Raw genomic sequence first — 26,199 nt, forward strand, 5'->3', positions numbered from 1 at the left:
GATGCTACTTCCGCTTCCGCCGGAAGTGACCGCCCTCTTTCTCTTTCCGCGCTGGCGGCCATCGCGGGTGGAAGGCGCGGACCGGGCCGGGCCCTTGGTTGAATCTCTCGGCATCCTCCCGCCCCGCCGCCGCCATGACGGAGCAGATGACCCTCCGCGGTACCCTGAAGGGCCACAACGGGTGGGTGACGCAGATCGCCACCACCCCGCAGTTCCCGGACATGATTCTCTCCGCGTCGCGGGGTGAGGGCCGCAGCTGAGGGGTTCGGGCCTGGTCCGAGGGATCGGGAGGGGTCTGTCGGTGGAACAGGGGATAGAGCGGAACTGTGGGTCTGGAGGAGAGGGAGAGAACATCAGGGGGAGGGGAGGTGGGGGAGGGAACCGTGGGGCCTAGGGGAGTGGGAGGGGATAGGGGAAGAGCATCAGTGGAAGGGGGAATAGGAGGAGACCATCAATGCTAGAGGAGGGGGCACAGGGGGAACCGTGGGGGGAGAGAGGGGGAGACGGGGGGTGCAGGGCTCAGGGACAGGGAGCTGCAGGGTGGGGAGACCCCTGTGTATGAGGACATAGGGAAGGGCTTGGAGGGCTCAGAGGGAGAGAGTGCGGTGCCTCTGTGTTAGCCCCACATTGCTATGGGGGAAATAAAGCCCGGTGAGGATAGGAATATGAAAAGGGATGGGCAGCTGAGGGTCCCGCCTTTCCCAACTTCCAGACAAAACCATAATCATGTGGAAGCTGACCCGTGATGAGACCAACTACGGGATCCCGCAACGAGCCCTGCGAGGCCACTCGCACTTTGTCAGCGACGTGGTCATCTCCTCCGACGGGCAGTTCGCGCTGTCAGGCTCCTGGGATGGCACCTTGAGGCTGTGGGACCTCACCACGTGAGTTCTGGGGACAAAGAGGGCTCTGGGGTGGGAGTTTTGGGTCAGAGCTGGGCTCCGTGGTTTGTTTGGGTGTTGGGGTGGGGGAGAGGTGTCCAGCGCAGCATGAAAATTGAGGTGATTTCCTCTCAGGTTGGGAGATAAATCCTGCTAAGAGTGAGGACCAAGGTGATTTCTCCCTCAGCTCCCTCTCCCAGTGATTACACCTGACACAGTCTGCTGATCCGCCAGGATCTGAGGACACGTCCTGCAATTATGATGGGAGAGAAGCAGGTGGAGCAGCAGAGGGGGATTTCGTTCTTCCTTCACCATAACTGGGGCACAGAGGGGTCTTGGAGCAAGCCTCTTTTCCTTCAGTGTGGTTTTGGGGTACAGAGTTTGGGGTGAGGTTGGAGCAGCTCATGCTTTTCTTCCGCTGTGATTTCTGGGGTGCTGTAGGAGAACAAACTCCTCAGGAAGCAGCAGAGGCCAACCAGGGAGAACTGCCCCACCCTCCAAACGTTTTCAGCATTGACACTGCTGCGCGTCCATAGAAGCTGAGTTTTACATCCCTGAACTCCTCCTGATTATTCCAATCCTATGTCAAAAAGCTTTGGCACCCTTCTGTTCCTGGTTGGCAGGAGAGCAGGAACTATTGCTCCTCGACCCACCTGGAAGCCTCAGATTGCTCCATTTTAGCTCGCTTTCTCCTTCCATTAGTTGCGTTTATTAAGAATTGGCACACTGCAGCAAGGTCTCCTCACCTTGGGAGGGTTAATTAAGTTAATTGGGGTTTGCTGAGCTTTGTCCCTCTTGTGTGACCATCCTGGTGTCCCTGCAGAGGAACCACCACCCGCCGCTTCGTTGGCCACACCAAGGACGTGCTGAGCGTGGCCTTCTCCTCCGACAACCGCCAGATTGTTTCGGGCTCCAGGGACAAAACCATCAAACTCTGGAACACTTTGGGCGTCTGCAAGTACACGGTGCAGGTGAGACAACAAATCTGAGTTTCCACACTGTGAAAGAAGCCTCTCTGGGCTTGTTCCCGAGTCCATATTGCCACTTTTCCTCTTGCTTTGTTGGTTTTGATCCATAATCCACATCTCCTACCTCTGTCCTAATGATTAAAAGTGACACCGTGCCTGCTGACCTCTCTTTTTGGGAGGGGTCTGAGGACAAGTCCTGCAATTATGAGGGGCTCAGGGAGCAGTGGGATGCAGCAGCTCAGACTGGGGACACTTTCCATTGCTCTCAACCCAACACTGTTCCCCTCCTCAGGACGAGAGCCACTCGGAGTGGGTTTCGTGCGTGCGCTTCTCCCCCAACAGCAGCAACCCCATCATTGTCTCCTGCGGCTGGGACAAGTTGGTGAAGGTAAGGTGAGCAGCTCCTTTGGGGTCTGCAATGTTGCAGGGAGGATTTGAGCAGAGCAATCAGGGGAGGGTTGTTGGGTTTTTTTTTCCTCCCCCCTATTTCTGACCCGTCACGTTTATCCTAATCTAGGTTTGGAACTTGGCTAACTGCAAACTGAAGACAAACCACATCGGCCACACGGGATATCTGAACACAGTGACCGTCTCCCCTGATGGCTCCCTCTGTGCTTCTGGAGGCAAGGTACACACTGGGGGAAAGCTGAGGCCGAGTTTCAGCCTATTTTGGTGTCCTCCCAGCTCAGTGCTCTGCCTCTTGCTATCCTGCAACAGCTACGATCCACATCTCAGTCACAAATAGAGCGCTGTATCCAAGCTGGAAGGTCTTAGATGGACAATAGTGACAGAGTCACAGGTTTTATAGTTTGCTGTGATTCTTCTTTGCTGCCCCCCAGGATGGCCAGGCCATGCTGTGGGACCTGAATGAAGGCAAGCACCTGTACACGCTTGACGGAGGGGACATCATCAACGCGCTGTGCTTCAGCCCCAACCGCTACTGGCTCTGCGCTGCCACCGGCCCCAGCATCAAGATCTGGGTACGTGGCAGCTCCCTCTTCAGCTCCTTCACATCCCCTTTTTCCCCCCATAGAATTACTTCCCTTATCCTGTGGGTTTGGAGGCAGCTTTGTGGTCAAAATCCTCACCCTGCCCCACAGATCTCTTGGTACAGAGCCCTTTTGGCTGAGTGGGATGGGTCACACTGCTGGCACTGTCCTTGTCTCCTGGACTGGGAGGGTGGCATGGGGCACAGCCACCGCTCTGCTGTGATGAAACTTCGATGCCATCTGACTGCATCTCTGTGCGGAAACTCAGAGGCTGTTTCTGAGCACCCCACTACCTGTTCTGAGTTGGAAGGGTTGGGTCTGGCTACAGCAATCTCCCTGCAGGACCTCAGTCCCTCACGCTTTCTTCTGCCCTGCACAGGACCTGGAAGGCAAAATCATCGTGGATGAGCTGAAGCAGGAGGTGATCAGCACCAGCAGCAAAGCTGAGCCACCCCAGTGCACCTCTCTGGCCTGGTCTGCAGACGGGCAGGTAGAAATATCCCTCCTCCCTGCCCTGTTTGCTGCGTGTGTGCCAAGAAAAGGGGAGTCAGGATTCTGGTGGCAAAAGTTTGCCTCCTCCTGCATCCTTAAAACTCCTGCCTTCCCCCAGCAGCTCTGCTTTGGGAGCTGCCCTCTGAGATCTTTTTATTCGTATCCTGAAGGCTTATTTCTGACTTTTCACGATCCAGTTTCTCTGTTTCTCTCCCCAGACCCTGTTTGCTGGCTACACAGATAACCTCGTCCGGGTGTGGCAAGTCACCATTGGAACCAGATGAGGACGTGGTAACAAGACATAGATTTTATGCACAAAAGTCAATAAAAGAGCACTCTGTTGAGCTCATGGCCGCCTCATGTCCCCTGTTCTGGACTTGCCACCAAGGTGTTGTGCCCACACCTTTAAGGATGGGGACATCACTGTTCTCCCATGTGTGGGAGAAGGGACTCGAACCCTGAGCCCCTTGTGGAGCAGTAGCAGCCCACAGTGAGTGCAGACCTGGGGAAACAGAACCACTGCCAAAAAAAACAAACCCAAAAAACAACCACCACCAAAAATAGAGGCACTAAAGATGCTGGGAGGACAGAAGAGGTGGTAACACAGAGCTCCGTTCACCCAGCAGCCTCCATGCCTTTCACAAGCTGCTGAAGGGATACAGCCCAATACAAATTACTGGCCATTAAGTTAAGATTAACGATGCAAGGCTTAAGTCACACCTTACCAGCAGGAGTTAACAGCAGACAGGTAGAATGGGGGGGGCTGCACCCCAATTCCTGTCCCCTGCAGGCTCTCAATAAGCGAGAGGCTCAGCTTTAAAACTTTATTCTTTATTATTATTATTTCTTGACATTTCAAAAAACTAGATCTCCATTTAATTATTTTAGCCAAAAATATTTTGAACTAGCTCTGTAACGCCAACAGAAAAAAAAAAAAAATACCAATCCACCAACAAAAAGAAGTAAAACACAACAGGGTGCGATCAGAGTCTCTCTGGTGGGACAGGATTCAGCTGGAAATTCAACAGCAGCTGAGAAAAGGGAAGAGAAAATAAATATCCCCACCTCAGAGAGCTCTTAAGCTGCGAGGGGAAACGAGGCCGCTTCCCACCACTGCGGCCCGGTGCGATGCTGCGCTCTGAACGGCCTCAGAGGTGGAAATTGCCCAATTTTTGCACCCTCCCCGGCCTAGGAGGCCCTAAATAAAGTGCCAGGCCCACAAGAAATGGTTGGCGAGGGAATGATGGGGCAGAGGGAGAGCTGGAGACCCCCCAGAGGGGGAAGAAGAGCAAAAGGGGAAGGTGGACAAGCGGCAGAACAGGAGAACATTGAAGGTTTGAGGTCCAGATGGCAGCTGGGTGGGGAGAGGGCAGAAGGTGATGCCCCAAAACTGAAAAATAAAAAGAAAAAAAGAGGCTCCTTGGTGCATTTGGGTGAAAAGCTGATGACTCTGAAAAAGCGATGTTCAAGAGGGCAAGAGCAGCGCCCGTTCCACAATGTACAGACTCCAGCATCCTCAGCTCGAGCTCTGATCCAAAGAGAGCAAACAACGCAAAGCTCGACCACAGGCTTTAAAAAAAAAACAGGGAAGAGCACGCTGGAAAAAAAGCTGCGAGGACTGGGAAAGGTGGAGGGGAGCCCCTAGCACCAAGAGCTGAAGGGAAAACCTCCAGCAAGGAGATTGGATCCCTTCTCCAAACCAAACCAGCTTGGGATCACGACCCCGGAGAAGAGTTGGGACGAGGACAAAGGTGGGGACAGGAGAGAGGAGGGAAGAGGCCTTGTGAGCAAGCAGGTGCGAGACAACAAGTGCAGCGCTGGATCCCACAGTGGGACCCAAAGGACGAGGCTGGGGGGGTGGAAAAAGGGAAAAAAGATGAGGAGCGGGAGGGCCATCAGGTGCAGATTTTGATGCGAGTGCCCTTAGCCAGGATTCGGAAAAAGGGGAAGATGCGCTCGTGGAAGGAAGCGTTGAAGGTGTGGATGTGGGTCATGCTCTCGGCGTTGTAGAAGCAAAGCTGACCCCGTTCATAGTCCAGGTAGACGCCGAAGCGCCTGGGCCGCTCGCTGGGCGACAAAGCCATCTGCTCCGTGGCCGTCAGCGCTTGGTACTTCTTCCCGTTGGTGCCAACGCACCAGATCTCCCTTTTTTGATGAGGCCCCATGGTTTTTTCTTTACGTCGAGCCGTCTCGCGTGCAGCCCCCACCGCCCAACCTTTCCGGCCCCCGACTTCTACCTCCCAGTAGTGACGGCCCGTGGTGAAACCTTGGGAGCCCAGCACGCAGTAATCGGAATCGAAGCGTTTGGGGTTGTCGGGGAGGTCCTGGCGGCGTTCGCCCAGCTTGACGCTGCGACGGTCCAGGGAGAGGCTGAGGCGAGGGTGGGCGGTGTCGGGGTCCAGCGTGATGTCGGCTGGAAGGAAGGGCAGAGCGTGGCGTGAGGGGGTCACCCGTCGCTTTTCTCCCCTTGCACCCCAGCCCTGAATCCTCATCTAGTCGTGTATCTGCACCATTGGTGGCAGAATGCTGATTTTTGAGGCCCCCCACCCCTGTTTTACAGAGTGATTCCGGATCCGCACCACCCCCCAGTTTTGAGGAGGAGCTGCAATAGGGAAAAAACCCAGGACAAGGCTCAGGATGGGAAAAGCACGGAGAACAGGGATGCTGCTTTTTCTAAAGGATTGTAGGGCTGCAAACCAAGGGAACACAGCTGGAAGGGGAACCCTAAGAGCTGGGGAAATCCCATCCCAAGTGGAAGGGTCTGTGGAAGGAAGAGCACGCGCTCACCCTGTGGGACTTTGCTGAAGGCTTTCTCCATCTTCCTCATCACCACGTCCTGCAGGAAATAGTTGCGGTATTTCTTCCCCACGTCCACCAGCACCATCTCAGGCTCCTGGAATTTGATGTTCTCACATCTTTTATGGGGGGGAGAAGGGGGGGGAAAGCAGAGAATTTCAGCAGCGGAAAGGAAGCGAGGAGGCCTGCACACAGCCAATACGTGCTCTGGAAAAACCAGAGCAGGGCAAGGATCGGACAAACTGGTTGCACTGGTGCAGCCAGCCACCCCCACCCTCTCTCAGCCAGAGGAGGCACCGCAGACAGAGCCAGGACGGAGCCACGTGCGTCCAGCATGGCTGAGAGCTCCTGGCACTGCCCATTTGTCTGACAAGATGGGGAAAAAATCATTTCTCCAGACTGAGGAGTTTCACTATGGCACAAGGTCTGCGTGGGCACACCCACGCTTCCAAAAACCAGGGCCAAGATCTCATCCCCACCTTTTTCGTCTCCCAAATGGCCCCAGTTGTTCCCCAGATCCCCTTTACACCCCATCAGCCAGAAGTTTCCATTGCCCAGCAGTTAGGACACAGCTTTCCCCTGCGTTACCAGGCCCAAAACGTGCCCATCACACAGGATTTAAAACAAAAGCTCAAATGCTTTTTGACATTAAAAAAACAGTTATTTACAGTGAAAAGATGCAAACAAAGTCACTGACCTGAGAAAAGTGCCTTTGATGTCCTGTGGGAAGGAGGCAGCAGGGTGGGAAAGAGAAGGAAAGGATTAGGGAGGATTGATGCCAATCCCACTGTTGCTCCCAATAAATCCTCTTATCAGCCACAACTCAGCACCGATCCAGGACGATTCCCTTCCCACAGGGAACAAAGCACTAAGGACACAGCCCACACATTGCTGGAGGCTTTTCTCACTGAAACAGACCCTAAATCTCTCAGGGCATCCCCTCCTCTTGCCATTTTCCCTCTGCGACCCCACAAGAACGCCACAAGGAGGGGTGGGGAAGCACCCAGCCCACCTACTAAAGGCACTCCCTCATGACACAGCAGCTTTCTGGAGCATTATTCCCACCATCGTGCTATCACCTTGCCATAAAGAGAAGGAAAGGGATGGAAGAAGACCTTGAGCAGCTGCAGCCCGTCCTGTTTGCTCTTATCTTCCGCCTCCGCGATAAGGCGGCTGAGGGCCGCGCTCTGCTCCTCCAGCTGGCTGATGTTGCTGCTCTGCCGGGCCAGCAAGCTCTCGTAGCGCTCCTCCAGCTGGTGCAGGAGCAGCACGTGCTCCCCGATGAGGAACTGGTGGAGCAGCTCGAAATCGGACTCAAATTCCTTGATTTCCAGCTTCATCTTTTCCTGCAGAGGGAGGAAAAGCATTAGGGGAATTGCTGCAGGAGGGGGGGTGGCGAGAGATCAGCTCATTTTTGGGGTGCTGTGCTATGCTTCCCCCAGTTTTATCACACACCTTAAGCTCATGCATCCCCTGAATGCACCACAGCCAGAACCGAGCAAAGTCTGCACAGCTTTAGAGATTTAGAGCATCCTCAATTCAAATGAGGGATACCAGCTCCCAAACCACCAATTCCCATTCAACATCGAGGCACGCAACGCTCTTATTAAGCTCTAATTCAACTGGGAAACCGTTTCCAAGCCCTCGCAGCCCAATAATTGCAGGAAAGGGAATATGATGCCTCTGTGAGAGCTCAGAGCAGCAGCAAAGCTTCTCTCTCTGCTCAGCCACCCAGACACACTCCCAACAGCAGTGATGGGTTGATGGTTGGGACTGACGATCTTTGTGGTCTTTTCCAACCCTGATGTTTCTTTTGCATGATTCCATGAAGCACAGAAACATTCATCTCTTACCCTCAGCTCTGTGATCTTCTCCTGCTCGTTTGACTTCTGCTTCAGCACCGCGTCCAGCTTCTTCTTCAGAGGCTCCAAGTGGCTCTGGAGTTTGTACTGAGGGAAAGAAATGCGACTCGCAAACCCTGTCTGGTGCAATCCCCTCTGTCCTCTCCTCTTTTTGTCCCTAATTTGGTGGCAGAGCTGAAAACGGAACCTCAGAGCCAACTTTCACACCACTTCCCTTTTGCTTTCTGTAAGGAACTGCGCTGGGAACATGATTTTAAGCAGAAAATGGGTACCCAGACCCTTCCACCTCCTCATACCAGCGTGTGGTTTCTCAGCCTCCCACGCCTCTAACTCAACCAGCCCAGCAAGACGTACCTAGCTTGATCCCAACCTCACTTTCCCTTCAATCCTCTGTTCTCCCACCACAACTCTTCCCCCAAATCCTACCTTCTCCACTACAGCCCTTCCCCAGACCCCACCTCACTCACTATCCCACCGTGACCCTTCCCCAGTCCCCACCTTATAATCCTGTACCACCTCCTCCAGGGGCACGACGCTGTGATGCTTGTGGCTCCGCGACTCCCTGCACACCACGCAGATCGCTTGCTCATCCACCTCGCAGAACAGCTTCAGGGGTTCCTGGTGCTTCTCGCACAGATTCGGACACCCCCGACCTCCCGTTGCCACCAGGACCCCTGGGTTCCCCCCAGGACCCCCCGAGGCTGAGGGGCCGGCGGGCGGCGCGAGGCGCTGCGGGTGCGGGTGGAGCTGCCGGATGATCTGCACCATGTTGGCCAACTGGAGGTTGGGTCGGAAATTCCTCTGGAAGAAGGTTTTGCGGCACTGGGGGCAGGTGAAGGTCTGCAGGCGGCGAGGGCGGGCAGGCAGGACGGGGGGCGGAGGGCTCTGCGCTTCCTCCTCCTCCTCCTCTTCTTCCTCCACATCTTCCTCCATCACATCCTCATCATAGTCATCGTCCCCCCCAAAGTAGAGCTCTCCCTGCACCCCTCCGTCCCACAGCTCCTCCTCCACGGGGTCTGAGAATCACAGAATCATCAAGGTTGGAAAAGACCTCAGGGATCATTGAGTCCAACCCCCACCCATCCCCACCAGGCCTCAGTGTCTTTCTTGCAGTGAGTGGGGATTGAGAACTGGGCACAGCCTCACCAGTGCCAGTACAGAGGGACAGTCACCTCCTGCCCCCACTAGCTGCTCTATTTCTGATACAAGCCAGGATGCCATGGGTATTCTTGGCCACCTGGGCACGCTGCTGGCTCACGTTCACCCCCACATCCTTTTCCTTCACACAGCTCTCAGCCACTCTGCCCCAGGCAGTGCTGCAGGGGGCTGCTGTGAGCTAAGTGCAGGACCTGGCGCTTGGTCCTGCTGTACTTCAACCCACCGCTCTCAGCACATTGAGCCCAGTCCAGATCCCTCTGCGGGGCCCTCCGACCCCCAGGCAGATCAATGCTTCCCCCCAACTTGGCACCATCTGCAACCTGAGGGTGCACTCAATTCCCCCACCCACCAATAAAGACATCAGACAGGACAGGCCCAAGACCGACCCCCAGCACCGACCCCCCAGTACCTTCCCACAGCTCTCCATCGTCCTCCTCCTCGCTCCACATGTCGTCCTCCTCCTCCTCCCCGCCTCCATCCTCCTCCTCCTCCTCCTGCTCCACGTCCAGCTCTTCCTCCCCCAGCTCATCCTCCTCCTCCTCCTCCAGCTCTTCCTCCTCCTCCTCCAGTGCCGCGGCCCCGCCGCTCTCCTCCAGCTCGGCCTCTCCTCCGCCCCACAGCTGAGCGATGCACACCCGGCAGAAGTTGTGCCCGCAGCCGATCGACACCGGCTCCACGAAGTAGTCCAGGCAGATGGCGCAGATCGCCTCCTCCTGCAGCGTCTCCACGGGGTTCAGCCGCCCCGACGACGCCCCATCGTCGCCCACCGCCTCCATGGGGAGGCCCCGAGGCCGTCTTCCTCCTGCCCCGAAGCCTTTCTCCTGCCCCACAGCGAAGCGCTGGGGCCCGCCTCGAGGCCCCGCACCCCCCGCAAGCTCCGCTCCCTCCTCGGGCCTCACCGCTCCCCTCAGCGCCCTCCCCGGGGTCCACACTACCTCCCTCCCTCCCACCGCCGCCGTCGTTCCTCTATGGTGCGAACTCCGCCAACCAACGGCAGCACTTCCGCTTTCCTCCCCTTTGCCGCAAGCCACGCCCCCTTTCTAGTACCATCTGACCGGAACTTCCGGCCGATGTGACCGGAACCTGCTCTTCTGTCGCTAGGCAACGGGGCAGGCGCTCTAGGAATGCGTGACTTCCGGCAGCTCCGCCTCCGGCTGTCTCAGTCCATAGAGCGCGAGGCGCTCAATGTGATAATCCCGGTTCAAGGCCCACATCAGGAGCACTAATTTTATTTTTTTTCCCGCTCGCTGCGCTCTGTCCTCTCTGGAACCGGCGCGGGAGCGGCCCGAATCGGCTCCCGCTCCTCCGCCCCTAGATCCCACCCCGGACCCCGGAAGCCGCCCCTTCATGTTTCTATGGGGCTGCACGGTCAGCAGCGCGTTTCTGTAGTGTAGTGGTTATCACGTTCGCCTCACACGCGAAAGGTCCCCGGTTCGAAACCGGGCAGAAACACGGCTTTCACTTTTCCTCTTCCTCCGTTTTTTTGTTTTTTTGTTTTTTTCTTTTTAATTTTCCCGCTTTTAAATGTTCCCTTTTCGTCCATTTCTTCCCACTTTTCCCCTCTTTTCCCCAGCCCTGCAGCACTGCTGGGCAGTTCCCTGCTGTTCCCATAGGGATGGATTCTTTTTCCCAGTGCAGCTCTTCCCCGTGGATTCGCGAATCCCCAGAACCTGTAATTACCGGGATAATTAACAAAACAACTAGGCGGAATGATTAGCACCTCTTTCCAGGACCACCGTGAAGTAGTGCTCTCTAATGGCCCTTTACATGGGCCCGGCTAGCTCAGTCGGTAGAGCATGAGACTCTTAATCTCAGGGTCGTGGGTTCGAGCCCCACGTTGGGCGCTTCAATTATTCTTTTTTTACTCTCATATTTTCTGATTCCACACCCTCATCCTTCCCCCCGCCGACACCAAAACCCGCTCATGACCGCGGCTCTGAGCGATGGTATTAAAACCCCCCTCAGTTTAGTAAGCAGCGTTATATCTAGCACAACAGCGTGCAGTGCACTTTTCTATCTCAATGCATTTTTATATTTCAACATATTTGTGTATTTTTTTCCAATATACATCTATATTCCATCCCAGCAAGGAGACCCCGATGAGTTTTCTTTGGAAGTTCCTTACAATCATCGCACAGAGGGGAGAAATCACCTTCCCTCCTCTGCTTGCTGCTTGAGGAGAGGAAAAAACCTGACATTTCCCCCAAGTTTTCCCCAAATCCACCCAGTTTGGTGGCCCCGTGATGGAGAGCTGCAAGCTGGTCCCAGTCCTACCAGCTCATCCCCTATGGGCTGAGATCACCCAGCCCCGCTTGGCTCAGGTTCAGCCTTCGGGGCCGCATTTCCCCTATCAGCCAGGAGATAAGGAGCAGGAAAGCTCCCTTATTCCCTCCGCGGATCGGAACCCAGCAGGAAGCCCATGGCCACGCGGAGCCCCTTGGACAACCTGCAGAGCGAAGCCTCCTGCTCCATCTGCTTGGGTTACTTCCAGGATCCCGTCTCCATCCCCTGCGGCCACAATTTCTGCCGGGAGTGCATCACCCGCTGCTGGGAAGGGCTGGAGGGCAACTTCCCCTGTCCCCAGTGCAGGAAAACGGCATCGCACAAAAACTTCCGTCCCAGCAGAGAGCTGGCGAATATCGCCGGCATCGCCCGGCAGCTGAGCTTGCACGCTTCAGATTGGTGCAAGCAGCACCGTGAGGCTCTGAAGCTCTTCTGCAAAGAGGACCAAGAGCCCATCTGCGCGCTCTGCGATGCGTCCCAGGCGCACCGCTCCCACACCGTGCTCCCTGCCCACCAGGCGGCCCAGGAGTACAAGGTACAGTCCTCACCGTGCCCCACAACCCCGAGCCAAGGGCACAGTGCATCCCTATGGGTGCACCCCTTCGCTTGGGGCTTCCCAGCGGGGTCCTCGCTTGTGGCTTCCCCTCAATTCCTCCTTGCAATTTAGGACCACCACCGTCAGCCCTTTGCAAGCTTCCCCCCTTCTCCTTGCTTTGATGCGTTGCTCTTTGCTCCTTGCAAAACAAACAAACAAACAAAAACCTAAAATAAAAAAAGCAAGGAATTATCTTGCTATTGAATCTATAGCACCAAATACTGAGTAGCATCCAAAACAAGGGAAAACTCAGCATTCCTCGTAGATACACATCTTTTTACCGTGATTAAATCATTGATCCAAGTTATTTTGCTTATTTCCCCCCCCTTCCTAATGTCTCTAAGTTTCACATGTAAAGACAGAACTCTCTTCCCTCTCCCTTTTTTCTCTTTTTTTCCTCTTTTCCTCCTTATCCAAACCTTTTCCTCGCCAAAACCCCAAACCCTGAGCAGAGCAGAGCAGCTCTGCATTGCATCAACACGAGGAGCTCCTTGTTGCAAAGCACTGACGCTGACATTTCCATAAGAACGCACCGTAAACACTCCACCAAGAGCTCTTAAGTGCAGACAGCCGCACCCCAGAGCCGCTGTTTTTGGGTGTTTTTGAGGGAAATCTCACCACGTGCTTATCTTGCCCTTGCACACCTCCTTGCACAGCTGTCAGTGCTGATTTTTTGTTGCTCTTTTGCAGCATTTTTTCTCTGCGTTTGCAGCAGGGTTGCATATTTTTCCCCCCTTTTCCCCCCCTTTCAGCTTGCACAGAGCTGCAGAGCAGCACGCCTTGCTCATGAAGATTCCCCAGCTCTGCCCCTTGTATTGGATTTTGGGCTTTAGCGAAGCCTCTCCCATCGGACAGAAGTACTTTAAGTGGAAAAACTGGTTTTTCTCCTTCCTTCTTTTGGCACAGGAGGAAATCCAGGCTCGCCTCCAGGCTTCAAAGGAGGAGAGGGAAAAATACCTGGAAAGCAGAAAAGCTGGCGGAAGGACGAGCTTGTACTTGGTGGGTGCCGCAGAGGAGGTATCTCCCTCCCCCTCCACCCCACCCCGTTTGTTTTGGTGCATTTTGGGGGCAGGTCTTGCATTTTTGGCTTGCAGCTGGGCTGGGATCACGCCAAGCCTGCGTTTATCAGCTGGGGTTGCACAGCATCCCCTGTGTTAAGGAGATAACGTTGCAGTTCCTCCCAAACTCTGTAAATATCCCTCTTGCAGACCTCAGCTCCTGTCCCCTCCTTTGGTTTTGCTTTTGGGATAAAACTCCTGAAACATCCCTGCTGCTTCCTAAATCCCCAGCGAGATGAGTTTGGGCTTTTTGGTGTTAAGCTCCCATTGGCACTGGTGATAAATTCCCATTGGTTTTGGTTGGATATCCCCCAGGATGCAGCACCCTGAGGCCGCCCCTGAAGAATTCATCCCCTTGGTTTGGGCACAGTGGGATTTTCCCATTGCCCCCATCCTTTCCTACCCACCCCACACCCAAGGGAGTTCTGATTCTGGCTGGTTTTCCTTCTGCAATGGGGTGGGGTTGTGGCACCTATGGCCAAACTGTGCCAGAAAATAATCCAGCTGCAAAAAGCGTGGTATGTGGAGGGTCCTCCTGCCCCTATTCCATCCCGCTGGCTTTCTCTCTCACCCCAACAGGAGAAAACCAAGAAGGAAGGGAAGAGGATAGTGTGTGAATTCGAGCAGTTGCAGCGATTTCTGAAGGAGCAGGAGCGCTTCCTCCTGGTCCAGCTGGCAGAACTGGACCAAGCCATCACCAAAGTGCAGGAGGATGCGGTGACGAAGGTGTTGGAGGAGACGTCCCACCTCGACACCCTGATCTGGGAGATGGAGGGCAAGTTCCAGCAGCCCGACAGCAAATTCCTGCTGGTGAGAACCCAAAGGGATGGTGGGAAATGGGGGGGATGGAGCAAACCCTGAGAACCCAAACTCAGCCCCGTGGGAGCTCCCTGCGTCGCTGTGGGGGGGGGGGGGGTCACGCCATGGGCATCTTTGCTGTGCATTGCCATAAAAATTAACCTCAGTGAGAAGGAGCAGCCCTTGGTGCTCCTCTTCTGAACCCTCTCTCCTCTCTCCTCCCACCTTTAGGACATCAGGAAGCTCCTGAATAGGTAACACGGTTCCTTCCCGTTGTCACCCTGATTTTCGGATGGCACCTGGGGGAGGACTTCAAGGCACAGGGATCCCAGGGGAGAAAGGGATTTTGTCCCTGGACGAGTATCCTCATCCCATAGCTTCTCCTATTGAAAATTAAATGAACGACCAACCAACCAACACAACGTTCCCCCACCCCCATCCTTTCCCTGTCTTCGCAGCTGCGAGGTGATGAAGTTCAACCCTCCGGCAGAGATTTCCCCCAATCTGGAAAGAAGACTGGAGGACTTTCTCCAGAAGAACGTCCTGGTGAGATGCACGCTGCAGAAGTGCCAAGGTACCGAGTTGGGTTGGGGTCTCCTTCAGGTTTGGGAGGGTCACGTGGCTCTTACAGTAAACCCAGGGCTTTTGCATGGCGAAGTCCCCAGACCCTCATGGTTTCCCTTCCCCATTCCCCAGAAGAACAAAGCTGAGCTGCAGCCCCTTTGCCTGACGCATGAATCTGATGCTGTGAATTTGTTCTCCTTTTCAGACAGCCTGCTGTTTCAGTTGCAAGAGCCAGGTAAGTCAATAGTGATAGAACCATGAAGGTTGGAAAGGACCCCAAAGATCATCTAACCCAAGCGTCAACCCACCCCACCACCAGTAACCCAGATCCAAAAGCACCCAGAATGGATGGAAGGAGGAGGAACCCCTCCACCTCTCCCCAAGACTAAATCCTACCTCCATTCCCCCTCGTGTCCTGCAGCCAACGTCACCATGGACCCCAGCACCGCTCACCCCAACCTCCATCTCTCCGAAGACCGAAAGCAAGCCCGGGGCCAACTGGTGCCGCAGGACCTCCCGGAGAACCCCGAGAGGTTCAGCTTCGAGCCCTGCGTGCTGGGCTGCCAGGGCTTCACCTCGGGGAGGCATTTCTGGGAGGTGGAGGTGGGACAAGGGGGTGTGTGGGCCCTGGGGGTGGCCCGAGCTTCGATGAAGAGGAAGGGACCCATGAGCTTCACCCCCAAAGAGGGCGTCTGGGCGCTGGAGGCCTATCACTCCCTTACGTCCCCCCGTGCCAACCTACGTCGGAATGCTCTGCCCAGGAGGATTCGGGTCTCCCTGGACTACGAAGGGGGTCGTGTGGCGTTTTTCAGCTTGGATGACGACGCTCCCATCTTGGTGTACACCAGAGCTTTGTTCAATGGGGAGAGGGTCCTCCCTTGGTTCAAGATAGGGATGGGGGCTCGCTTGCAAGAAATCACCCAAAATTCCTCCTCAGAGGACCAGACCACGAGCGGGCAGCTGATGTCCCATCTGGACTGGGTTGGGTTCAGATCTCCCCTAAAGATCTGTCCTTGAGGTGTCCTCTAGCGACAGGGACATCGGAAGGGACGTGTGCTGTGGCTGCTTGGAGCATCGTGCCGAGGGGACTCGCTGTTCTGCCCCATGGCTGTCCCCTTTGGGAGCTTTGGGGTGGTCCCTCTGCAGAATGGGGAAACCACCAGAGAGCAGTGGGGAGTTGGAAGGAGAGGGACAAAGGGGCTGATGGAGAATGGAGAGCACTCGAGGATTCAGAACGCGGCCTTCCTTTGTTTATTTTGCCTTTAACAGATCGAATCCTCCTCTTTATACATCCATCTGTTTTCTATCTGACATCAATCACGAAGCAGATCCGGAGCGTTCTGCAAAGGGACGTGGCCTTTCACTGTGAACAGCAACACCTGGTGTGGGGAGCTGGCCTCTGCCTGCATTTCTGATATTTAATTTAAATTAAAAATGTGTTCTGTGCACACCACTTTCTGCCTCACTATGGGAGTATGATTCTGGATTTGCTTGGGGTGTATGGCTCTGGGTTTGCTTGGGGTGTGTGTCTCTGGGTTTGCTTTGGGCCAACAAAGCGAAGAAGAGCTGCTCAGGGTGAGGACTCACCTGAATGGGTTCCCTCAAAAACCCATTTTGTTCTGAGAAAGCTCAAAAGAGGAAGAGGCAGCACCAAAATAAACACGGTTTGGTGATTATAGAACCAAGAAGAGGAACTAAAAGAGAAGTGGGAGGGAGCAGGTGACACCAGGCTCAGAGTAACAGATGCGATATGAGTGGGTATCCCACGACAAAGCCCCATCTCACCATCTCCAAAGGTCAAATCTACAGCTGAAGTTTCAATATCGCTCTTTGCTGTGTTGGTATCTTTCCTCCATCCGCCTCCCTCCATCCCATGCATCGCTGTCACTTGGTCCCATCTGTTGGGGAATTCGGGTGAAGCAGCTCTGCTTCTCTTCCAGGGTCTGTTCTGCTCCATAGATCTGCAATGCAGACGTTTCCAGCCCAGCTGGTTTTCCAGGCTCTGCAATCAGCGGTGCAACTCATTTGCCCAACGATGTGACTCATTTGCCCAACGATGCGACTCATTTGCCCAATGATGGAAGCCTTATATTGGGATGAAAGGCGCTGTGCCCCAGGGGAGAGGTTGCAGGGAGTTTTCTTCCAGTTCTGCTCCCAGAGCAGCATCCCCATGGCTCTTCCTGATGGGAAGGGTTTGCTAGAAGTGGAGTTCGCCCCTGCAAACCTGCCCAAGTGAATGGTAGTTATCTCCTTCAGCTGAGTCTCAATGGTTGCCGTGCAAAAAAATATATACATAATGTGTGGATTTATTTTGTAGGCATATGTATTCAGTCATGGGGCTCAGCACAAGGACAGCGGGGTAGAAATGGCTGGAAATGTTTCCCCCAGAGCTCAGAGCCAGGACAGTGAGTGCTATGAGGTAGTGATGGGCTGCGAGAGAGAAGTCAAGTCCCAAAGACCCTCACTCACGCTCCTCCATGTCCCCACAAGGTTCTGGTTGCACATTTCCTTCCCTATTTCCTTATAGTTTCCCCATATACACCCCCTAACCCCACTCCCGATGGCTTTATCCTAAAAAGAAGGTGACAAAAGCTGCGAGGTGACATCCCTCAGCATCTCCCCGGGACAAGAAACTGGAAGAGAGACAAGGGACAAACCCAAAGCTCCCTTGGCCGAGGGTGTCACCAAGAGCAGACCTGCAGGCTCAACGCATCCGCCCCGCAGCTTCACCCCGGACTGGGAAGGAACAGGAAGGGAAAACCCCAACCCCATCAAAGGGCTGAAAACAACAGGTTTTGTCGGTTCACCGGGGAAGAAATTCAGACGGATATTAGGTTTTCTGAAGGAGGAGAGAGAAGGTCTCCGAGGAAGAAGAGCGCCCTGGAGTGCAGGAACCTGGAGGAGCTGGTAGGTGTCAGCTGCTGGACAGCAGCGTGTCATCGTTAGGGTCATTCCTTTCCATCCTTTTTGGTTTCTGCCCTTTAGGTATAGGGCCCTCAGCTTTCTTCCCCACATTCATGCCAATTTGGTTATGACTTTTACCAGCACAGTGCGTCTTTCCTCCCAGATTGGTGTTTGCTTTCTATTTTGCATTGAGTTTGATTTTTATTTCCTCCAAAATTCAACAGAATTTAGTAAGGATTCCAGTTCCCCATTGAGCTCCTCCAGTGGGAGATGCCCGCCCATGAGTTCCCTGTGGTATTTCCAGTCTCATTGCTCTTTATTCTTTTTATTATTTTTTACTTTTTGCACCTTAAAAGGGACGAAGGGAAGCTGAGCCCCAGCAGAGAGTGCTCAGATTCCAGGCAGGAATACACCAGCTCTTCTTGCTCTCGCAGCTGGAAGACCTGAAAAATGAGATTGAGAAGAGGCAGAAAAGCAACGCCAAACTCTCGGAGGAGATTTCCCCGCTGGATGCAAAAGCGCAGGGAGAGAAGAGTCAGCGGTCGGTGAGTGAATTCCTCCAGGGAAGCTTTTTCCAAGGGGAAAAATCCTTTAGAGACGTCCTCCCCACCCCGGCCAATTGGCTGGTGTCTTCATTAGCCATTTTCCTCCTGTTTTAAACCTGTTCCTTCCATCAGCCTGAAACCCCCACCACAATGAGGAGGTGGAGATTTGCAGCCTCCTTTTTCCCCCACCATATTCTCCTCGTCTTGGTACTCCCAGTAGGTCCTCGTTAAGGAGCGGTCCTCGTTAAAAGGGGAAATCCCCGGCAGGGTTGGGTGAGCAGCAGTGGGGTGGATCTGCAGGATTCATTGCCGTGCATGGATGCTCCTGAGCAGGTTCACCTTCCTCTTGGAGGAAGACCCGAGAGGTCCGTTCCTGGTCAAGCCATTCATTATTTCTAAGATTTAAAGACAAAATGGATCACACGTTGCAAGAGATCCAACCCCAGTTAAGCAGTTCACTTCTTCTGTGCTTTAAAGGCAAAATGGAACGCGTGTTGGAAGACCCAAGAGGTCCATCCGCAGTTAAACAGTTCAATTTTCTTTGCTTTAAGGACAAAATGGGTCACGCACTGACCCAAGTTTCCCCCCCTCTTCCTCTCTTCTGTCCCCAGGATGTGAAAAGCCCCGTCACCAGGTACGTGCCCTCTCTGAAGTAAGTGCTGTTCCATGAGCTTTCCATCAAGCAGTGACCGTAGAGGAGAAAGCTCATCACGGAATGCTCCTCTGCTCCAGGGAAACCGCAAGATCTGGAAGGGTATTTGGGGATGGCCGCTATGTGCCAGCGTCTGCTCTTATCTTCTTGATGATTTGGGGGATATAATGATCAAAGGGGCTTCAACCTCAAAATGGAACCTCCACGTGGCAGAGGCTCCTTTTAATTCTCTGCAATATCTTCAAGCTTTTCTCTTGCCTATTCTGCCCAAGCAGGGCTTTTCGTCACGGCCTCCATCAAAAAGTAATTAATTAGGTAATTAGCTCAAGGAGGGAAGTTCGGCCTTTGTGAGGTTTGGGTTGCCGAGGGGTGAGCATCGCCATCCCCTCATCTCTCGTGGCATCAGGTTTCCTGACATGAGGACACAGGGCACCCTCTATGACATAATCACCCTGAAAAATGCGTTTATTTTCCCTCCAGGTGTGGAAAAGTGACCTCCCAGCTGCCAGCGGGCGTCTCTCCGGAGCCAGAAGAGAGAGTCAGCCATTTCTCATGGAGGAGCAGTGCTCTGAGGGAAACCCTGAAGAAGCTACAAGGTACTCGGAAGGGTTTCTGGTGGGAAATGCCGATATTTTGGTGAAAACCAGAAGCCCGCCGCTCATTCTGGACACGCTTTAGGATCGGGGTACTGCAGAGAGATGGAAGAGCAATGGGTTATTCCCAGGCAGGAGAGATGAATAGTTGAGTCCTTAATACCTCGTTTGCCACTCTCTTAATTACATGCTTGGCTGTAATTCCTGAGAAGTGCTCATGGAGGAAGGACGGGCTGCTCTGTGGCTCTGCTCCCCTCCAGCTTCTCCTTTCCTAAAAGTGCTTTTTGCTGAGCATGAGAACCTAAAGCCGCCGTACCTGCTAGATGGAGGCGTGCCTGGACCCATAGGCTGTGCCCAAATGGACAAAAATAGATGCTGAAGGAGGAATACACAAAGCCAGGGCAAACAAACAGGTTTTCCTCGCCCCGCAGGCTGAGTCTCGGTGTAATTCGGGATGGTGGCCCCCAGGGCAGATCCCTCGCCTTGATAAATAACCATGTCCCTAAAACGAATAGGGGTTGACCTCATTCATTATCCCTGTCTTCAGATTTCAGCTCTTTTTTTTTAAACCATGGGGTTGGCTGAACTGGTCTGGGTTGGTCTGGGAGATAAAGCACTGCAGACTTGGTAATGTCACATCAATTTCTTTCCTTTTTTTCTCCCCTCACCATTTCTTTTGGCCAAGGGAGCAGAAAGTCTTCAGAAACACCTTTATTTCTGGGCATTTTGAGGGTTCAAATCACTCATTTACTTGTATAGCACTGCCATGTGAGAGGGGTCTCCACTTTTCATCTTTTTACTTTCTTCTTTGGGATCGTTTTACCCTTTTGATGCCAACCTGTGGCCCCACAGCATGGTTGAGGTTGGAAGGGATGGTCCCATCCTACAACCCTACTCAAGTGGGGCCACCTAGAGCACATCCAAGTCACTTAGTGCTGGAGATCTGAGCTCTCCACATCCTCATGACCTCAGCACTGAGGACCCAAAGCCTCTCCCTCCTCTTACACCCCCTGTCCTCCACTCACAGCCAGCATCACCCTGGACCCCGACACTGCTCACCCTGACCTCATCCTCTCCGAAGACCGAAAGGGCGTGAAACGTGGGGAAGGACGCCAGGACCTCCCCGATAACCCGGAAAGATTCGCCTATTGGCCCTTCGTTTTGGGCTACCAAAGCTTCGCCACCGGCCGGCACTGCTGGGAGGTGGAAGTGGGGGATGAAGGGGACTGGGCCGTTGGTGTGGCCCGTGAATCCATCCCTCGAAAGGGACAACTCAGCCTCTGTCCCAAAGGGGGGATTTGGGGGGTGGAGAAATGGGGGGGACAGGTCCGGGCGCTCACCACCCACAAGGTGACCCTGTTAGCTCTGCGCTGGGTGCCCAGGAGGGTCAGCGTCCACTTGGACTACGCAGGAGGGACGGTGGCATTTTTTGATGCCGATGAAGGGGGGCTCATCTTTGTTTTTTCCCATGCATCCTTCGCTGGGGAGAGGGTCCGTCCGTGGCTGTGGGTGGTGGGGGCCAGGTCCAAGCTGAGGCTGTGTCCCTGAGACATGGGCGAGTGTCACCCCACATCCTACAGCCTCAGGGGGCAGCCGCTTTCCCACCCATCCCATGGGGAACCGATGAAATGAGGACTTGGGTTTTGATGTGTCCTTCATCCCTATGAGTCTACAGACAGAATCACATCGATATGATGTTGACTGATCTGATATTATTAAGAAGTGCTGAGCAAGGGAAAAATGGGGCAAAAAAAGGGAAAAGTGCTGCAGTGGGTAACTGGGATGTGGGAAATGGTGGTCTAAAGGGAAAATCCCACCTAAAAGGGTGGCAGAAAGGCAAATTCCCCCAGGGTTTGTCTGATCAGGTACAGTTGTCCCCATCTGAGATGGTCACCTTCAAATCAAGTGGTCCACTCTTCTGCAGTATTTGATATTTGAAACCTCGGAGTGCACAATAATTAATAAAAAATACATGATTTTCCCCTCTGTGTCCTTCTCTCTGCCAATAGACAGCGGAACAAAGTGCTCTCAGGGGTGACCCACTTGCTTGGATCTTTCTGGGTTCCAGCACAGCCAACCTTGTGCAGATACCAGGAATGGGATTGAGTCATCCCGAGGTCCAGTCCCCCTTGGAACTGCCAACAAATTCTTCAGATACATTTCCCACATCCTCAGGTTCATACTGAATATCTGCCAGATGAATCAGATTAAGATTTCTGCTTCTTCCCCATCTGATTGCTGACCTCTGTGCATAAGAGAACCCATTGGTTTCCCCTTAATCCCCACGAACCTGGCACCCAGAAGCAGCAAATAACCAGACACAGAAGAACTTTATGACATAAAACCCTTTTTACTTCATCTAAAACCGTAAGACTGGAGAATCAGACTGGTGCAAGATGCTCTGGGGCAGCAGGGTCTCCGTTTGCCACCAATCCCCCAAAACCAGCAGTGACTATTCTGAACACTGGCCCGAAGGTGCTTAACCTTTTGGGGTCACTGGGAATGGGGAGAGAAGATGGAAAGCCCAATGAGGAATTCAACAGGAGTCCCCCAGAGTGCTAAGGAGAGGGATGCTGGGGACATAACGCTTGTGTTTGGGTACAGGAGAGCTTCAGGGACACAATGTGATCTGAGAGCCCTCGCTCCACACCAGGAACCAGGGGTGAATGCTCTCCCCTTTGAATGAGGCTGATGGGAAAATGAAGATCAGGGCCCTCTTATCGGCATCAAAAAATGCCACCTGACCCCTCTCGTAGTCCAGAGTGACCCGGACCCTTCTGGGAACCTGGATTTGGGGCAGTGTCATGCGCTCAAAGGAGGAGAGAGCCCAAAACTGGCCCTCACAAAAACCCATGGACCAGAGCTCAATCTCAGGGCTTGTACTGCTCTCTTCCCTCCTCTTTAGGGACTCCTTGGCCACTCCAACAGCCCAGGAGCCTTTGGGTGTCACCTCCACCTCCCAGCAGCGTCTCCCCGAGGTGATGCCCTCGTAGCCCAGCACAAAGGGGTCGGTCCCAAATTCCTCGTTGGCCTCATCCCGTTGGGCATCTTCCCACCTCACGCTCCTCCCGTCCGCCGACACGGCGAGCTGGGGGTGAGCCGTGGCCGGATCCAGGGTCACGCTCACTGCCAAAGGAAACCAGAGCATTTCCCATGACCCCAAGGATGTTGGGATGAGCAGGGAGGTCCACTGGAGTTCACCCATCCCTCGGGACGCTCTACCGTCTTTGGGATGCTCTTCCCTCTTTGTGACCCTCTTCCCTCTTTGGGACCCTCATTCCTCTTTGGGATGCTCTTCCCTCTTTGGGCAGAGGATTCCCTCACTCCTTGAGATGTTTTCCCCCTCTTTTTCATTGTTTTTTTCAAGACAGGTGTACCTTCCCCAGATTTTCCCCCAATTCACGGCCCATCCCATGCTGAGCTCATCCTTCCGTTGGCTTTTCTCAATCCCTCCTACTCCAGAAGATGGACTTACTCTTTTCAGGCAGCTCAAACATCAGGATTTCTGCAAGAAAAGGGAGAAAAAGAGAAATATCTGACATAACATCATAATATCAGTGCGGATTATTTTGCCCAGTAATTGTTTTCTCGTCGAAAAGTCCATTATGGTTCTGATTCCAACAAACACAACTGATGCTCTAAGTAAACAGGTATTTTTTGTGCTGCTACAGGTATTGCTCCATCTCCCCACTCCAGCCCAGACTCAATACCTTTGAAGCTCCTCAGAATCTCCTCTAGCGCGTTATTTTTCTCCCTGAAGTGACTGAGGTTCCTTTCCAGGTCTGGAAGAAGCAACGTGGGCTGCTGGAAGTTTTCCTTTCCCAACCTGAAGAAAGAGGAAAGAAAGAAATCGCCCAAGGTCCAACCACCATCCCCAGCCTGGAGCCGTCTCCGCTTCATGGCATCTGTTTCTCTCCTTCATTTCATTTGTTTGCATTGAACAAGGTGGGCTCAGGAATCTCTGTACCTGCTCAAGGTGCTCCTGATGTCCTGGAAAGCAGAAAGGAGAAAAGAAACTCAATGAATAGATTTTGGTAGCAAAATACCTACTGAAAACCCAGCAGCTTTCTGTAGGCCATCACCCAGAGCCACAAAGCAGTGTGGTGACGTTAACAGGGTGGCATTCTGCCCCTCCTCACCTGCAGAAATTTGCTTGCTGGTTGCTGGCACTTCTCCTCCATCTCCTGGATCACGTTATCCAGGTGGGAGATCTCCTTGGTCAGGCTGGTGACGTTCTCTTCCTGCGTTTTCTCCACGTCCCTCTCCAGGTTTTCCAGCTGAGCCAGCAGGTGATGTTCCTGCTCCTCCAGGAAGAGGCGCAGCCCTTCAAATCCGCCCAAAATCTTCTGCCGTTCGGCGCTGGTCTTCTCCTGCAAGGAGAAGGGGTCACAGGAGGCGGTGGAGAAGGATCCAGCAATTCCTGCACCCCCAGGAAGAGGCAGTGCCTGATTATCCTGAGGTATTCCACAGCAGGGATGTCCTGATGGCTTGCAGTACATCCCCAAGCCAACAGTGCTCCACGGGTGTGAGCAAACCCACTGAGATCCTGCTTTGCATCCCTCAGTTGAGTCCCTTCCAGGGCTCCAAGCTCCACCTGCTATTTTTTTTCCCCCCCTATAGTCCTTAAAAACAACAACAACAAAAAACCCACCAGCCTTCATTTGGTTTGGTGCATGGAAAGACCCCAATCCCAATGCAAAACTCTGATTATCACCAAAGGGACCCACCCAGACCCCCATCCTGCTCATAAACATTAAACAGAGACTCACCAAATACTCCCAGTTTCTCCTCATTTCAGCCTCTCGGAACCCCAGGAGTTTGTCTCTGTCTTCCTTTAGTGCTTGCAGATGGGATTGGATTTGTTCCTGGGGGAAGAAAACACGATTCCAGGAGCTGGGAGATTGCAGAGAGCCCCAAACCCATTTCTTTGGGACGGGGATTGCATTGTGGTCAGCTCCAGGGCTTCTCCTTGTGTCTCTTGGTCCAGAGGCTCAGGACATGGGGATGCTTTAAATGGGAACAACTAGGAATAAATGCCACAAAGCTCTTGGAACCAGCTCATTGCTTTAAGTGTCCTCTTCATTGTTGGTGTTGTTTAGTTTTAGCAGACAGCACCAGATCAGCGATGCCTGGTGAGAACCAGGCTCGAGTTTTGCGATGGGGGGGGGGGGGGGGGTGAAGCCCTCGTCCCTTTGATTTGCAGAAACCTTGAGGTCAGACCCGGTGCGAGAAGCGAAGCAGCGGAAACACCGGTGCACGGCGTCATTTCGAAACAGCCCACTTTGCTCCGGGGGATGCAAGCACCCAGAGAGAGGGGACGACCCTTTTGCCCCCAGTTTACAGCCCCGGGTGCGGGGTAGGGCGCTTTGCAGCCCTACGGCAAAGTGCTACAAAGGGAACATCGCACCCTGACGGCGCTGGTTAGGTAGCAAAAATACAACCAACAATATTAATCCCCCCCCCCCCCCCCCAAAAAAAAAAAAAAAAAAAGAATAAACCCATTACCTTGTATTCCTGGACAGCGTCCTGCACGGGAAGCATCGCGTGAGCCCGGTGCAGCCGCGACTCGCGGCAGATCACGCAGATGAAAGCTTCGTCGTCTTTGCAATAAATGCTCAGCGGTTCCCGGTGCTTTTCGCATCCTTCGTGCCCCGGGCCGTCCCCGCGGGCCGCCTGCAGGCTCAGCCTCTTGGCGATCTCCAGCACCCGCGCCAGCTCCCGGTTGGGACGAATACTCCTCTCCGGAGCCGTCTCCTTGCAGTGCGGACAGGAGAAATCCCCCGTGGACCATTCCCAGCACCGGGTGATGCACTCCCGGCAGAAATTGTGCCCGCAATGGATGGAGACGGGATCTCGGAAATACTCCAGGCAAACGGGGCAGGACGCTTCGCTGGGGAGGAGGGGAGTGGGGCTTGGTGCAGCCATGGGGCCCCACGGAGCACTGAGAGTTTCATTTTCCTCGCAGCGAGGGAAAGGCGTTTCCCTTCCCACCAACCCCAAGGGTTTGGGGTGGGCAGAGCCAGGGCTGAGCTCGGGGGTGGGGGGGAGAGCTGGTGATGGCCCCGGTCCTAATGGCTGCATCCCCTATAAGTGTGCCCTAAACATCCGCGTGGGTGTCCTGGTCCCCATGGGCTGTTAGGGGGGGAAGGATGGGGACGAGACCCACAGCACGGGTGGGAGCAAAGGGGATTTGGGGAGGGGTCTGAGCTGGGGTGGGGGATAACTGGGGACGGTCCAAGCCTTGCTGGTTGCATCCCCTATAAGCGTTACCCGTGCCCTCAACATTGCTGCTCTGGTACCCAAAACATCTATGCCTTGAAGCAATTAAGCAGAAACCCGTTTTAAAAACCGCCTTCATTAGTCACGCTCTTGCTCTGCTGGCAGGAAGGGGCTGAGCAAAGGCTGCTGCCCCGAAGCGGAGCCTCCTGCCCCCCCTTGAGCCCACCCTCCGTCACAACACCAGGCGCTGCTCGCAGTGAACTCGGGGCTCGTTCGCTGGAGGATGCCATTATTTTTAATGATGCCCCACGGGAGATTACAGCAGTAACGGGCGGCGCTGAGGACACATAATAATAAAATAAAGCACCAAGATTTCTGAACTGGGCTCAAACAACTCAGCTTAAGCTCCGAGTTTTAGAGTCGATGTTGTGAGCAATGGTTCCCTTCTCTGTGAGTTATTACCATTTAACATCAGTCGGATGTGGCAATGGGTGCTTCCCTCGCTCCTCGGTCTCTCCCTTTGGGAAGATATTCCCTCAACCACGTTTTCCTACACACACACAAAAAAAATGGGCTCAGACAGCCCCCAGACACCCCTATTTCCTCCAAGCTGCTCCAAATCCCCGCTGAATTTCCTCAGAATTCCCTTAGGATGGCAACGGGATCATGAAGCCACTCCACGGGGTGGGACCAGAAAGCCCATGGCCACGCATGGGTGCCCCTCCAAGAAGCCCTAAATCCCTCAGAACTGCACAAAAATCGATCCCCAGGGCCATGGGGGGAGGGGATGGGGGGGTGCAGGTGGGGCAGCTCGGGGCCATTCATGCTCATCGGGGCGAAGC

At 54.0% G+C, this 26,199-nt stretch overlaps 5 protein-coding genes and 2 non-coding genes across 8 annotated transcripts; 5 read left to right on the forward strand and 2 right to left on the reverse strand.

Moving 5' to 3' along the window:
• Nucleotides 23-3,679, forward strand: RACK1 (receptor for activated C kinase 1). The gene is made up of 8 exons (XM_021413507.1): nt 23-243; nt 713-884; nt 1,705-1,852; nt 2,142-2,237; nt 2,367-2,477; nt 2,689-2,829; nt 3,218-3,328; nt 3,549-3,679. The coding sequence occupies exons 1-8, from the start codon at nt 135-137 to the stop codon at nt 3,612-3,614; spliced, it is 954 nt and encodes a 317-aa protein (XP_021269182.1). The 5' UTR covers nt 23-134; the 3' UTR covers nt 3,615-3,679.
• On the reverse strand, nt 4,141-10,382 carry TRIM41 (tripartite motif containing 41). Its single transcript, XM_021413469.1, has 7 exons — nt 9,556-10,382; nt 8,487-9,004; nt 7,980-8,075; nt 7,242-7,472; nt 6,824-6,846; nt 6,118-6,245; nt 4,141-5,743 (listed from the first exon to the last, which is right to left on the reverse strand). Exons 1-7 carry the CDS (start codon nt 9,920-9,922, stop codon nt 5,226-5,228), a joined length of 1,881 nt encoding a protein of 626 aa, XP_021269144.1. The 5' UTR covers nt 9,923-10,382; the 3' UTR covers nt 4,141-5,225.
• TRNAV-CAC lies at nt 10,526-10,598 on the forward strand. Its single transcript has one exon. It is a non-coding gene; the product is annotated as a tRNA-Val (tRNA).
• Nucleotides 10,645-15,897, forward strand: LOC110406678 (E3 ubiquitin-protein ligase TRIM39-like). 2 transcript variants are annotated; one of them, XM_021413482.1, is made up of 7 exons: nt 10,652-11,964; nt 12,931-13,023; nt 13,662-13,892; nt 14,112-14,134; nt 14,339-14,454; nt 14,650-14,679; nt 14,866-15,897. In XM_021413482.1, exons 1-7 carry the CDS (start codon nt 11,566-11,568, stop codon nt 15,459-15,461), a joined length of 1,488 nt encoding a protein of 495 aa, XP_021269157.1. In that variant the 5' UTR covers nt 10,652-11,565; the 3' UTR covers nt 15,462-15,897. The 2 variants fall into 2 exon arrangements, with proteins under 2 accessions (XP_021269158.1, XP_021269157.1); XM_021413483.1 differs by lacking the exon at nt 14,112-14,134 and having other exon boundaries at nt 10,645-11,964; nt 14,866-15,413.
• Nucleotides 10,918-10,990, forward strand: TRNAK-CUU. The gene has a single exon. It is a non-coding gene; the product is annotated as a tRNA-Lys (tRNA).
• Nucleotides 16,742-21,340, forward strand: LOC110406662 (E3 ubiquitin-protein ligase TRIM39-like; the record flags this gene model as incomplete). The annotated part of the gene is given in 5 exon segments (XM_021413452.1): nt 16,742-16,849; nt 17,783-17,893; nt 18,505-18,527; nt 19,026-19,141; nt 20,166-21,340. Coding segments are annotated over 5 exon segments (879 nt in total), but the record flags the coding sequence as incomplete, so codon positions are not given.
• Nucleotides 21,473-25,710, reverse strand: LOC110406675 (tripartite motif-containing protein 7-like). Its single transcript, XM_021413475.1, has 7 exons — nt 24,644-25,710; nt 23,908-24,003; nt 23,278-23,508; nt 23,106-23,128; nt 22,849-22,964; nt 22,614-22,643; nt 21,473-22,264 (listed from the first exon to the last, which is right to left on the reverse strand). The coding sequence occupies exons 1-7, from the start codon at nt 25,217-25,219 to the stop codon at nt 21,750-21,752; spliced, it is 1,587 nt and encodes a 528-aa protein (XP_021269150.1). The 5' UTR covers nt 25,220-25,710; the 3' UTR covers nt 21,473-21,749.

The sequence above is a fragment of the Numida meleagris genome, chromosome 15, assembly GCF_002078875.1.
Source record: "Numida meleagris isolate 19003 breed g44 Domestic line chromosome 15, NumMel1.0, whole genome shotgun sequence".
Classification (NCBI taxonomy): domain Eukaryota; kingdom Metazoa; phylum Chordata; class Aves; order Galliformes; family Numididae; genus Numida; species Numida meleagris.